This window comes from Ranitomeya imitator, chromosome 5, assembly GCF_032444005.1.
Source record: "Ranitomeya imitator isolate aRanImi1 chromosome 5, aRanImi1.pri, whole genome shotgun sequence".
NCBI classification, from domain to species: Eukaryota; Metazoa; Chordata; class Amphibia; order Anura; family Dendrobatidae; genus Ranitomeya; species Ranitomeya imitator.
This window is the reverse complement of record NC_091286.1, coordinates 702,833,790-702,845,877: the sequence shown is the minus strand read 5'-3', so window position 1 is coordinate 702,845,877 and position 12,088 is coordinate 702,833,790. Positions and strand designations below refer to the sequence as shown.

Below are 12,088 nucleotides of genomic sequence, written 5' to 3'. Positions count from 1 at the left end.
TGGGCGTTGTACGCCTATTAAAGGGGTCTCCAGTATGAGACCTATACGGATAGGTACAGCGCAGTCGGCCTGGCATTGTGAGGGGGGGGAGTGTACAGCTCTTTCCAGGTGTATTAGTATTTTCTGCCACAGGGGAGGTGTGCTGTGCTGCCCGGTGTGGTGCTAATATTGATATGTGACACCGCAGATAGGTGGGAGCCCTGGTAACAGGACGTGGGCAGGAGGGACGTTCTCTCCCGAAATACATATGTTACTAATAGTGATGAGCGCAGGTGGTCGTCACTCGTAGATGCGCGGACTATCGCGGGGGCCCGAGTCCCATGTACGAGACCCCACAGCCGCATATTTCAGGGCTGTTGGACACAAATCATGCGGGGATTGCCTGACAAACACGTTTCCCCAAACCCCCCCCCATCTAACTGCCGCCAAACGTGTCCATGGGGTCTCGTACATGTCACTCGGCCCCGCGATACTCTGTGCATCACCAGATACTAATATACTGTGCGGATCCTGCTCCTCTCACCTCTGACAATATTACAGATGAGGAAGTCTGTGATGGAGACCGTGCAGTCGTTCAGTGTGACCAATGAAGAGTTCTCCAAAAAATCACATTCAAAGGAGCTGGAACTGTGCGACTCTGCGTGTCAGGTGAGGATCACTGTGTACATACATCACATTACTGATCCTGAGTTACCTCCTGTATTATACCCCAGAGCTGCACTCACTATTCTGCTGGTGCAGTCACTGTGTACATACATTACATTACTGATCCTGAGTTACATCCTGTATTATATTCCAGAGCTGCACTCACTATTCTGCTGGTGCAGTCACTGTGTACATACATTACATTACTGATCCTGAGTTACATCCTGTAGTATACCCCAGAGCTGCACTCACTATTCTGCTGGTGCAGTCACTGTGTACATACATTACATTACAGATCCTAAGTTACATCCTGTATTATACCCCAGAGCTGCACTCACTATTCTGCTGGTGCAGTCACTGTGTACATACATCACATTACTGATCCTGAGTTACCTCCTGTATTATACCCCAGAGCTTCACTCACTATTCTGCTGGTGCAGTCACTGTGTACATACATTACATTACTGATCCTGAGTTACATCCTGTATTATACCCCAGAGCTGCACTCACTATTCTGCTGGTGCAGTCACTGTGTACATACATTACATTACTGATCCTGAGTTACCTCCTGTATTATACTTCAGAGCTGCACTCACTATTCTGCTGGTGCAGTCACTGTGTACATACATCACATTACTGATCCTGAGTTACCTCCTGTATTATACTTCAGAGCTGCACTCACTATTCTGCTGGTGCAGTCACTGTGTACATACATTACATTACTGATCCTGAGTTACCTCCTGTATTATACTTCAGAGCTGCACTCACTATTCTGCTGGTGCAGTCACTGTGTACATACATCACATTACTGATCCTGAGTTACCTCCTGTATTATACCCCAGAGCTTCACTCACTATTCTGCTGGTGCAGTCACTGTGTACATACATTACATTACTGATCCTGAGTTACATCCTGTATTATACCCCAGAGCTGCACTCACTATTCTGCTGGTGCAGTCACTGTGTACATACATTACATTACAGATCCTGAGTTACATCCTGTATTATACTCCAGAGCTGCACTCACTATTCTGCTGGTGCAGTCACTGTGTACATACATTACATTACTGATCCTGAGTTACATCCTGTATTATACTCCAAAGCTGCGCTCACTATTCTGCTGGTGCAGTCACTGTGTACATACATTACATTACTGATCCTGAGTTACACCCTGTATTATACTCCAAAGCTGCGCTCACTATTCTGCTGGTGCAGTCACTGTGTACATACATTACATTACTGATCCTGAGTTACATCCTGTATTATACTCCAAAGCTGCACTCACTATTCTGCTGGTGCAGTCACTGTGTACATACATTACATTACTGATCCTGAGTTACCTCCTGTATTATACCCCAGAGCTGCACTCACTATTCTGCTGGTGCAGTCACTGTGTACATACATTACATTACTGATCCTGAGTTACATCCTGTATTATACTCCAAAGCTGCACTCACTATTCTGCTGGTGCAGTCACTGTGTACATACATTACATTACTGATCCTGAGTTACATCCTGTATTATACCCCAGAGCTGCACTCACTATTCTGCTGGTGCAGTCACTGTGTACATACATTACATTACTGATCCTGAGTTACATCCTGTATTATACTCCAAAGCTGCACTCACTATTCTGCTGGTGCAGTCACTGTGTACATACATTACATTACTGATCCTGAGTTACCTCCTGCATTATACTCCAGAGCTGCACTCACTATTCTGCTGGTGCAGTCACTGTGTACACACATTACATTACTGATCCTGAGTTACATCCTGTATTATACTCCAGAGCTGCACTCACTATTCTGCTGGTGCAGTCACTGTGTACATACATTACATTACTGATCCTGAGTTACCTCCTGCATTATACTCCAGAGCTGCACTCACTATTCTGCTGGTGCAGTCACTGTGTACATACATTACATTACTGATCCTGAGTTACACCCTGTATTATACCCCAGAGCTGCACTCACTATTCTGCTGGTGCAGTCACTGTGTACATACATTACATTACTGATCCTGAGTTACATACTGTATTATACTCCAAAGCTGCACTCACTATTCTGCTGGTGCAGTCACTGTGTACATACATTACATTACTGATCCTGAGTTACATCCTGTATTATACTCCAGAGCTGCACTCACTATTCTGCTGGTGCAGTCACTGTGTACATACGTTACATTACTGATCCTGAGTTACCTCCTGTATTATACCCCAGAGCTGCACTCACTATTCTGCTGGTGCAGTCACTGTGTACATACATTACATTACTGATCCTGAGTTACATCCTGTATTATACTCCAGAGCTGCACTCACTATTCTGCTGGTGCAGTCACTGTGTACATACATTACTGATCCTGAGTTACATCCTGTATTATACCCCAGAGCTGCACTCACTATTCTGCTGGTGCAGTCACTGTGTACATACAGTGGGGCAAAAAAGTATTTAGTCAGTCAGCAATAGTGCAAGTTCCACCACTTAAAAAGATGAGAGGCGTCTGTAATTTACATCATAGGTAGACCTCAACTATGGGAGACAAACTGAGAAAAAAAAATCCAGAAAATCACATTGTCTGTTTTTTTAACATTTTATTTGCATATTATGGTGGAAAATAAGTATTTGGTCAGAAACAAAATTTCATCTCAATACTTTGCAATATATCCTTTGTTGGCAATGCCAGAGGTCAAACGTTTTCTGTAAGTCTTCACAAGGTTGCCACACACTGTTGTTGGTATGTTGGCCCATTCCTCCATGCAGATCTCCTCTAGAGCAGTGATGTTTTTGGCTTTTCGCTTGGCAACACGGACTTTCAACTCCCTCCAAAGGTTTTCTATAGGGTTGAGATCTGGAGACTGGCTAGGCCACTCCAGGACCTTGAAATGCTTCTTACGAAGCCACTCCTTCGTTGCCCTGGTGGTGTGCTTTGGATCATTGTCATGTTGAAAGACCCAGCCACGTTTCATCTTCAATGCCCTTGCTGATGGGAGGAGGTTTGCACTCAAAATCTCACGATACATGGCCCCATTCATTCTTTCATGTACCCGGATCAGTCGTCCTGGCCCCTTTGCAGAGAAACAGCCCCAAAGCATGATGTTTCCACCACCATGCTTTACAGTAGGTATGGTGTTTGATGGATGCAACTCAGTATTCTTTTTCCTCCAAACACGACAAGTTGTGTTTCTACCAAACAGTTCCAGTTTGGTTTCATCAGACCATAGGACATTCTCCCAAAACTCCTCTGGATCATCCAAATGCTCTCTAGCAAACTTCAGACGGGCCCGGACATGTACTGGCTTAAGCAGTGGGACACGTCTGGCACTGCAGGATCTGAGTCCATGGTGGCATAGTGTGTTACTTATGGTAGGCCTTGTTACATTGGTCCCAGCTCTCTGCAGTTCATTCACTAGGTCCCCCCGCGTGGTTCTGGGATTTTTGCTCACCGTTCTTGTGATCATTCTGACCCCACGGGGTGGGATTTTGCGTGGAGCCCCAGATCGAGGGAGATGATCAGTGGTCTTGTATGTCTTCCATTTTCTAATTATTGCTCCCACTGTTGATTTCTTCACTCCAAGCTGGTTGGCTATTGCAGATTCAGTCTTCCCAGCCTGGTGCAGGGCTACAATTTTGTTTCTGGTGTCCTTTGACAGCTCTTTGGTCTTCACCATAATGGAGCTTGGAGTCAGACTGTTTGAGGGTGTGAACAGGTGTCTTTTTATACTGATAACAAGTTTAAACAGGTGTCATTACTACAGGTAATGAGTGGAGGAAAGAGGAGACTCTTAAAGAAGAAGTTACAGGTCTGTGAGAGCCAGAATTCTTGATTGTTTGTTTCTGACCAAATACTTATTTTCCACCATAATATGCAAATAAAATGTTAAAAAAACAGACAATGTGATTTTCTGGATTTTTTTTCTCAGTTTGTCTCCCATAGTTGAGGTCTACCTATGATGTAAATTACAGACGCCTCTCATCTTTTTAAGTGGTGGAACTTGCACTATTGCTGACTGACTAAATAATTTTTTGCCCCACTGTACATTACATTACTGATCCTGAGTTACATCCTGTGTTATACCCTAGAGCTGCGCTCACTATTCTGCTGGTGCAGTCACTGTGAACATACATCACATTACTGATCCTGAGTTACATCCTGTATTATACCCCAGAGCTGCACTCACTATTCTGCTGGTGCGGTCACTGTGTACATACATTACATTACTGATCCTGAGTTACATCCTGTATTATACCCCAGAGCTGCACTCACTATTCTGCTGGTGCAGTCACTGTGTACATACATTACATTACTGATCCTGAGTTACATTCTGTATTATACCCCAGAGCTGCACTCACTATTCTGCTGGTGCAGTCACTGTGTACATACATTACATTACTGATCCTGAGTTACATCCTGTATTATACCCCAGAGCTGCGCTCACTATTCTGCTGGTGCAGTCACTGTGTACATACATTACATTACTGATCCTGAGTTACATCCTGTATTATACCCCAGAGCTGCACTCACTATTCTGCTGGTGCAGTCACTGTGCACATACATTACTGATCCTGAGTTACATCCTGTATTATACTCCAGAGCTGCACTCACTATTCTGCTGGTGCAGTCACTGTGTACATACATTACATTACTGATCCTGAGTTACATCCTGTATTATACCCCAGAGCTGCACTCACTATTCTGCTGGTGCAGTCACTGTGTACATACATTACATTACTGATCCTGAGTTACATCCTGTATTATACTCCAGAGCTGCACTCACTATTCTGCTGGTGCAGTCACTGTGTACATACATTACATTACTGATCCTGAGTTACATCCTGTATTATACTCCAGAGCTGCGCTCACTATTCTGCTGGTGCAGTAACTGTGTACATACATTACATTACTGATCCTGAGTTACATCCTGTATTATACCCCAGAGCTGCACTCACTATTCTGCTGGTGCAGTCACTGTGCACATACATTACTGATCCTGAGTTACATCCTGTATTATACTCCAGAGCTGCACTCACTATTCTGCTGGTGCAGTCACTGAGTACATACATTACATTACTGATCCTGAGTTACATCCTGTATTATACCCCAGAGCTGCACTCACTATTCTGCTGGTGCAGTCACTGTGTACATACATTACTGATCCTGAGTTACATCCAGTATTATACCCCAGAGCTGCACTCACTATTCTGCTGGTGCAGTCACTGTGTACATACATTACTGATCCTGAGTTACATCCTGTATTATACCCCAGAGCTGCACTCACTATTCTGCTGGTGCAGTCACTGTGTACATACATTACATTACTGATCCTGAGTTACATCCTGTATTATACCCCAGAGCTGCACTCACTATTCTGCTGGTGCAGTCACTGTGTACATACATTACTGATCCTGAGTTACATCCTGTATTATACTCCAGAGCTGCACTCACTATTCTGCTGGTGCAGTCACTGTGTACATACATTACATTACTGATCCCGAGTTACATCCTGTATTATACTCCAGAGCTGCACTCACTATTCTGCTGGTGCAGTCACTGTGTACATACATTACATTACTGATCCTGAGTTACATCCTGTATTATACTCCAGAGCTGCACTCACTATTCTTTTTTTTTTTTTTTTTTTTTTTTTAAACATCATTTTTATTGGTTGTTTTTTTTGTTTTTTTTTTAAACAAATAAGTACAATACATATTGCAAGTGTTACTTTAAATTATTACATAGAAATAAAACACTCGTTAATCTTTATAACACAAATAATATTAACATGTCCCCTAATGTCCACATCTAACCCACTTCAATGATTGGAGTCCGACAATCAAATCTAGAACATACACCAACTGATGCCTTTATCATGTGACAAATTTTAATTTATCCAAACTACCACTTAAATCTTCTAACAAATACCAATCTGAATTAACAAAGGGCCTCATTATCTCTTGAATTTCCCCTGTCGACAATAGGGATTCTATGAACACTCTCCATTTTTTGAAAAATCTTTTCGTCATCTTATCTTTATCCCTTTCTGCTTCTCTTTTTTCTAAATATAGGACCACTCACTATTCTGCTGGTGCAGTCATTGTGTACATACATTACATTACTGATCCTGAGTTACCTCCTGTATTATACCCCAGAGCTGCACTCACTATTCTGCTGGTGCAGTCACTGTGTACATACATTACATTACTGATCCTGAGTTACCTCCTGTATTATACCCCAGAGCTGCACTCACTATTCTGCTGGTGCAGTCACTGTGTACATACATTACTGATCCTGAGTTACCTCCTGTATTATACCCCAGAGCTGCACTCACTATTCTGCTGGTGCAGTCACTGTGTACACACATTACATTACTGATCCTGAGTTACCTCCTGTATTATACCCCAGAGCTGCACTCACTATTCTGCTGGTGCAGTCACTGTGTACATACATTACATTACTGATCCTGAGTTACCTCCTGTATTATACCCCAGAGCTGCACTCACTATTCTGCTGGTGCAGTCACTGTGTACATACATTACATTACTGATCCTGAGTTACCTCCTGTATTATACCCCAGAGCTGCACTCACTATTCTGCTGGTGCAGTCACTGTGTACATACATTACATTACTGATCCTGAGTTACCTCCTGTATTATACCCCAGAGCTGCACTCACTATTCTGCTGGTGCAGTCACTGTGTACATACATTACTGATCCTGAGTTACCTCCTGTATTATACCCCAGAGCTGCACTCACTATTCTGCTGGTGCAGTCACTGTGTACATACATTACTGATCCTGAGTTACATCCTGTATTATACCCCAGAGCTGCACTCACTATTCTGCTGGTGCAGTCACTGTGTACATACATTACTGATCCTGAGTTACATCCTGTATTATACTCCAGAGCTGCACTCACTATTCTGCTGGTGCAGTCACTGTGTACATACATTACTGATCCTGAGTTACATCCTGTATTATACTCCAGAGCTGCACTCACTATTCTGCTGGTGCAGTCACTGTGTACATACATTACATTACTGATCCTGAGTTACCTCCTGTATTATACCCCAGAGCTGCACTCACTATTCTGCTGGTGCAGTCACTGTGTACATACATTACTGATCCTGAGTTACATCCTGTATTATACCCCAGAGCTGCACTCACTATTCTGCTGGTGCAGTCACTGTGTACATACATTACATTACTGATCCTGAGTTACATCCTGTATTATACCCCAGAGCTGCACTCACTATTCTGCTGGTACAGTCACTGTGTACATACATTACATTACTGATCCTGAGTTACATCCTGTATTATACTCCAGAGCTGCACTCACTATTCTGCTGGTGCAGTCACTGTGTACATACATTACTGATCCTGAGTTACATCCTGTATTATACTCCAGAGCTGCACTCACTATTCTGCTGGTGCAGTCACTGTGTACATATATTACATTACTGATCCTGAGTTACATCCTGTATTATACCCCAGAGCTGCACTCACTATTCTGCTGGTGCAGTCACTGTGTACATACATTACATTACTGATCCTGAGTTACATCCGGTATTATACTCCAGAGCTGTGCTCACTATTCTGCTGGTGCAGTCACTGTGTACATACATTACATTACTGATCCTGAGTTACATCCGGTATTATACTCCAGAGCTGTGCTCACTATTCTGCTGGTGCAGTCACTGTTTACTTACATTACATTACTGATCCTGAGTTACCTCCTGTATTATACTCCAGAGCTGCACTCACTATTCTGCTGGTGCAGTCACTGTGTACATACATTACATTACTGATCCTGAGTTACCTCCTGTATTATACCCCAGAGCTGCGCTCACTATTCTGCTGGTGCAGTCACTGTGTACATACATTACATTACTGATCCTGAGTTACCTCCTGTATTATACCCCAGAGCTGCGCTCACTATTCTGCTGCGTCTTGTTATCGTGTTGATGCTTGTGGTGGTTTTGCAGTCTCTCCTGAAGATGATGAAGGGTCGCGGCGTGCCCTGGTTGCGGATTTTCCTGGTCGCGCTCGTGTTTACAGCCGGGTTTGTGGTCCATGACATTCGGACGCACGGCTCGTTCCAAGGTCAGTGACTGGGATTGAATCTGCGCTTATGATGGATGGATTTTCTTGTACCGGTCCGACCTGTGAATTCTCGCAGTGCAGATGATACTGTAACGACACTGCTGCTGTGGAGTCGCGTATATCCCGGTCTGGCTGTGGTGGTGCTTACGCTCTTCCCTTTGGTTTCAGCCTCCACCACGGCGGGCGTCCTGCAGCAGACGGGGCTCCTGACCCTCTCCCAGCAGGCGTGGAGCTGCGCCTCGCTCTGTGCGGTGCACTGTCACAGGTGGGTCCTCCCTCCAGCATTGTGAGCAGAGACGTCTCTGCCTTGTACAGTAACCTCCTGCCCGTCTCCTTACAGCTGGCTGCTGCGGAATGTGCCGGTGTACTACTCTCAGCTCGTGGAGGTGCTTGGACCAGTCCTGGAGCTGGGCTGGGAGAAGAGCCAGGACGGGGTCCTAGTGGTGACGCAGAAATGCTCCTCCCAGCTGGCGACCATCAGGGACAACCTGCCCTGGCTTATTGAATGGGTAAGGAGGTGACTTGTGCTGTCCGCCATTGCCAGGTCAGCAAGGGTTAAAGGGTAACTCCACGGACTCGGGGCTGGAGGAGGCGCCACATATAGGGAGAGAATCTAATCAATGAAGTAGCACAGCAAATAGCTTTCACTGCAGATTTGTATCTTCAGCTCCTTTACAGACCTCTATGTCTCCATGGTAACAGACTACGAAGGATCTGTGTAGTCTGATCCAGCGTTCAGTCACATGGAGGGTGTGCAGAAGCTTTTCCTCATGTTATCACTCTTCTTACTAGTCACAGCCTGGTAATTACATAAATAAGTCCCTCAGTGACCCAGGAGAGAGGATGCAGGAGCTTTTCCTCATGTTATCACTCTTCTTACTAGTCACAGCCTGCTAACCCCATAACTGTCACACAGGAGGGAGATACAGAAGCTTTTCCTCATGTTATCATTCGTCTTACTAGTCACAGCCTGGTAATCCCATAACTCCATGTCCCACAGGAGGGGGATACAGAAGCTTTTCCTCATGTTATCATTCTTCTTTTGTTATTAGTCACATCCTGGTTTATCCCATAACTCTGTCCCTCAGTGACCAGTGAAGGAAATGCCAGAGCTTTTCCTTATCTTGTCACTCTTCTGTTCTTACTAGTCACAGCCTGGTAATCCCATAAATCTGTCCCTCAGTGTCCCACAGGAGGAGATGCAGGAGCTTTTCCTCATGTTATCACTCTTCTTACTAGTCACAGCCTGGTAATCCCATAACACTCTGTCTCTGTGTCCCACGAGGGGATACAAAAACTTTTCCTCATGTTATCATTCTTCTTTTGTTATTAGTCACAGCCTGGTTTATCCCATAACTCTGTCCCTCAGTGACCCAGGGAATGGAATGCAGGAGCTTTTCTTCATGTTATCACTCTTCTCTTGTAGTTACAGCTTGACTATCCCCTAACTCTGTCCCTCAGTGATCCACAGGAGGTGATGCAGGAGCTTTTCCTCATGTTATCACTCTTCTTACTAGTCACAGCTTGTTATTCTCATTTGACGCTTTTCCTAGTGTTATTGCTCCATTTCTCTATTACATCCTAGTAATGTCACGACTCTCCAGACCGGGTGACCTACCTACATACGCCTTCTGTCATTTTAAATCTGTTTAGGCTTGAGGAGACATCTGTTGTAGGTTGGACTTGCAAGCCTTAATAAGCGATTATTCCGAGGAGATGCATGGTGTCTCTGTAACCTCTCGTCCCTTCTCCCGACAGCTTCATTCCCACATCCCTGAATCCGTCTTCCATCTGCTGGAGTATCTGAGAGACCTGCTCCTCCTCCTCTACCACAATTACCTCCTGCCGGCGGTGGAGTATGGTGAGGCCGCCCTCCAGCGGGCATGGCAGCAATATGTGGACTCCTGCAAGTACGTAACTCTGCCCCGCCTGCTTCATGGGGTGGTGGGGTGATTCTTGGTGAGCGCCTGTTCTGTCCATCTATACATCAGATTTTTCGTTTTTCCTTGCAGCGGTGAGGTGACGTGGGACTGCACGAAGGGTCATCTGGGCAACATCACCCAATCCTCTTGGATGTTCCTGCAGAACACTACACTGGCCATTAAGGACTGGGCCGTGGCCATGGTCTCCAGTCACCTGCAATGACTTTACCATCGGCTTCTCTCCCTCCTTCGCCTGCCATGAGTTAGCTGGTGACATCACACCTGCGATGGGGACCAGGATCGTGACTGATGCTGATAATTTGGGATCAAACACACAAACCTTCCCTTTCTTCCCCCTGACTCTTGTATTCCAGGGTTGGTCCGGGATCTGGCTGCTCGAGTGATTGACTGGTATCTATGCAGAGGGTCTTCTGGGTCTCCTCGGACACTTGCTCCAGAAGTCTTGATGAGACTGCGGGTTTCTTTTTGGTTACTTTGTGGTGACATTCGGAGGAAGTTTGTCCTTTTCCTGTGGTCATTCTATTTGTTTTTGATCAGATTGTGCTTTGTCCAGCGATGATCACCACTGATCAGGTTCTCATACTCGTCATTTTGGGTCTTAATTCATCATCCATGTTGCTCTCATTCCCGGGCACAGAAGATGGAGTTTGAGTCTTTTTAGCCATTTTTTTTTTTTGGGGGGGGGAGGAGTTGGGGTAATCTCACTAAGTATCTGTATGTCAGGTCTTGTCTTGTCAGACTCTAGCTGCGCGTTATGACCGATCCTTCTGTATCGTTCTATGCATTTCAATAAATTCTGCAGTATTCCTGGAGACCATAAAGGAGGTGGTGTGAGGATCATCACAGCTTTGCTTCTTACAGGGTGGTACCTGCTCATTACTTTCTACCAAAGTATCCCTGGTCGGGCCTCTCCAGTGATCAGAGGTCAACCTGGCTCCAAGTCTAAGGAGGACCTTATGCTTCTAAGAAAAACATAAGTAGATGTCATTATTAGATTTGACGATTTGTTACCGCATTACAGGATTCAGAATATTTTTTTTTAAATAGCTGTGTACAATGTCCTTGTGTACCTCACAGCTCCGATAAAGGAGGACTACTACTAAAGATTTAATCTGAAAGAGGAGGACATGGCTGCTTCTAGACGGTCAATCTTCTAGGGGTAGGACTGGGCTGCTTCTAGACGGTCAATCTTTTAGGGGTTGGACGAAGCTGCCTATATACTGTCAATCTTCTAGGGGTGGGACGGGGCTGCTTCTAAACGGTCAATCTTCTAGGGGTAGGACAGATGCTTATATATGGTCAATCTTCTAGGGGTGGGATGGGGCTGCTTCTAAACAGTCAATCTTCTAGGGGTAGGACTGGGCTGCTTCTAGACGGTCAATCTTCTAGGGGTGGGACGAAGCTG

The 12,088-nt window shown here is 44.9% G+C and overlaps 1 protein-coding gene across 1 annotated transcript in view; it reads left to right on the top strand.

Moving 5' to 3' along the window:
- The window catches only part of TMEM214 (transmembrane protein 214), a 32,338-nt gene extending 20,834 nt beyond the window's left edge, over window positions 1-11,504 (top strand). Inside the window, exons 12-17 of the mRNA XM_069728546.1 lie at window positions 541-648; window positions 8,623-8,740; window positions 8,909-9,005; window positions 9,081-9,249; window positions 10,499-10,650; window positions 10,753-11,504. Of these exons, the coding sequence (XP_069584647.1) occupies window positions 541-648; window positions 8,623-8,740; window positions 8,909-9,005; window positions 9,081-9,249; window positions 10,499-10,650; window positions 10,753-10,885 (777 nt within the window). The 3' untranslated portion in view covers window positions 10,886-11,504. The remainder of the gene's footprint in view (window positions 1-540; window positions 649-8,622; window positions 8,741-8,908; window positions 9,006-9,080; window positions 9,250-10,498; window positions 10,651-10,752) is intronic.
- Window positions 11,505-12,088: the final 584 nt, after the last annotated feature.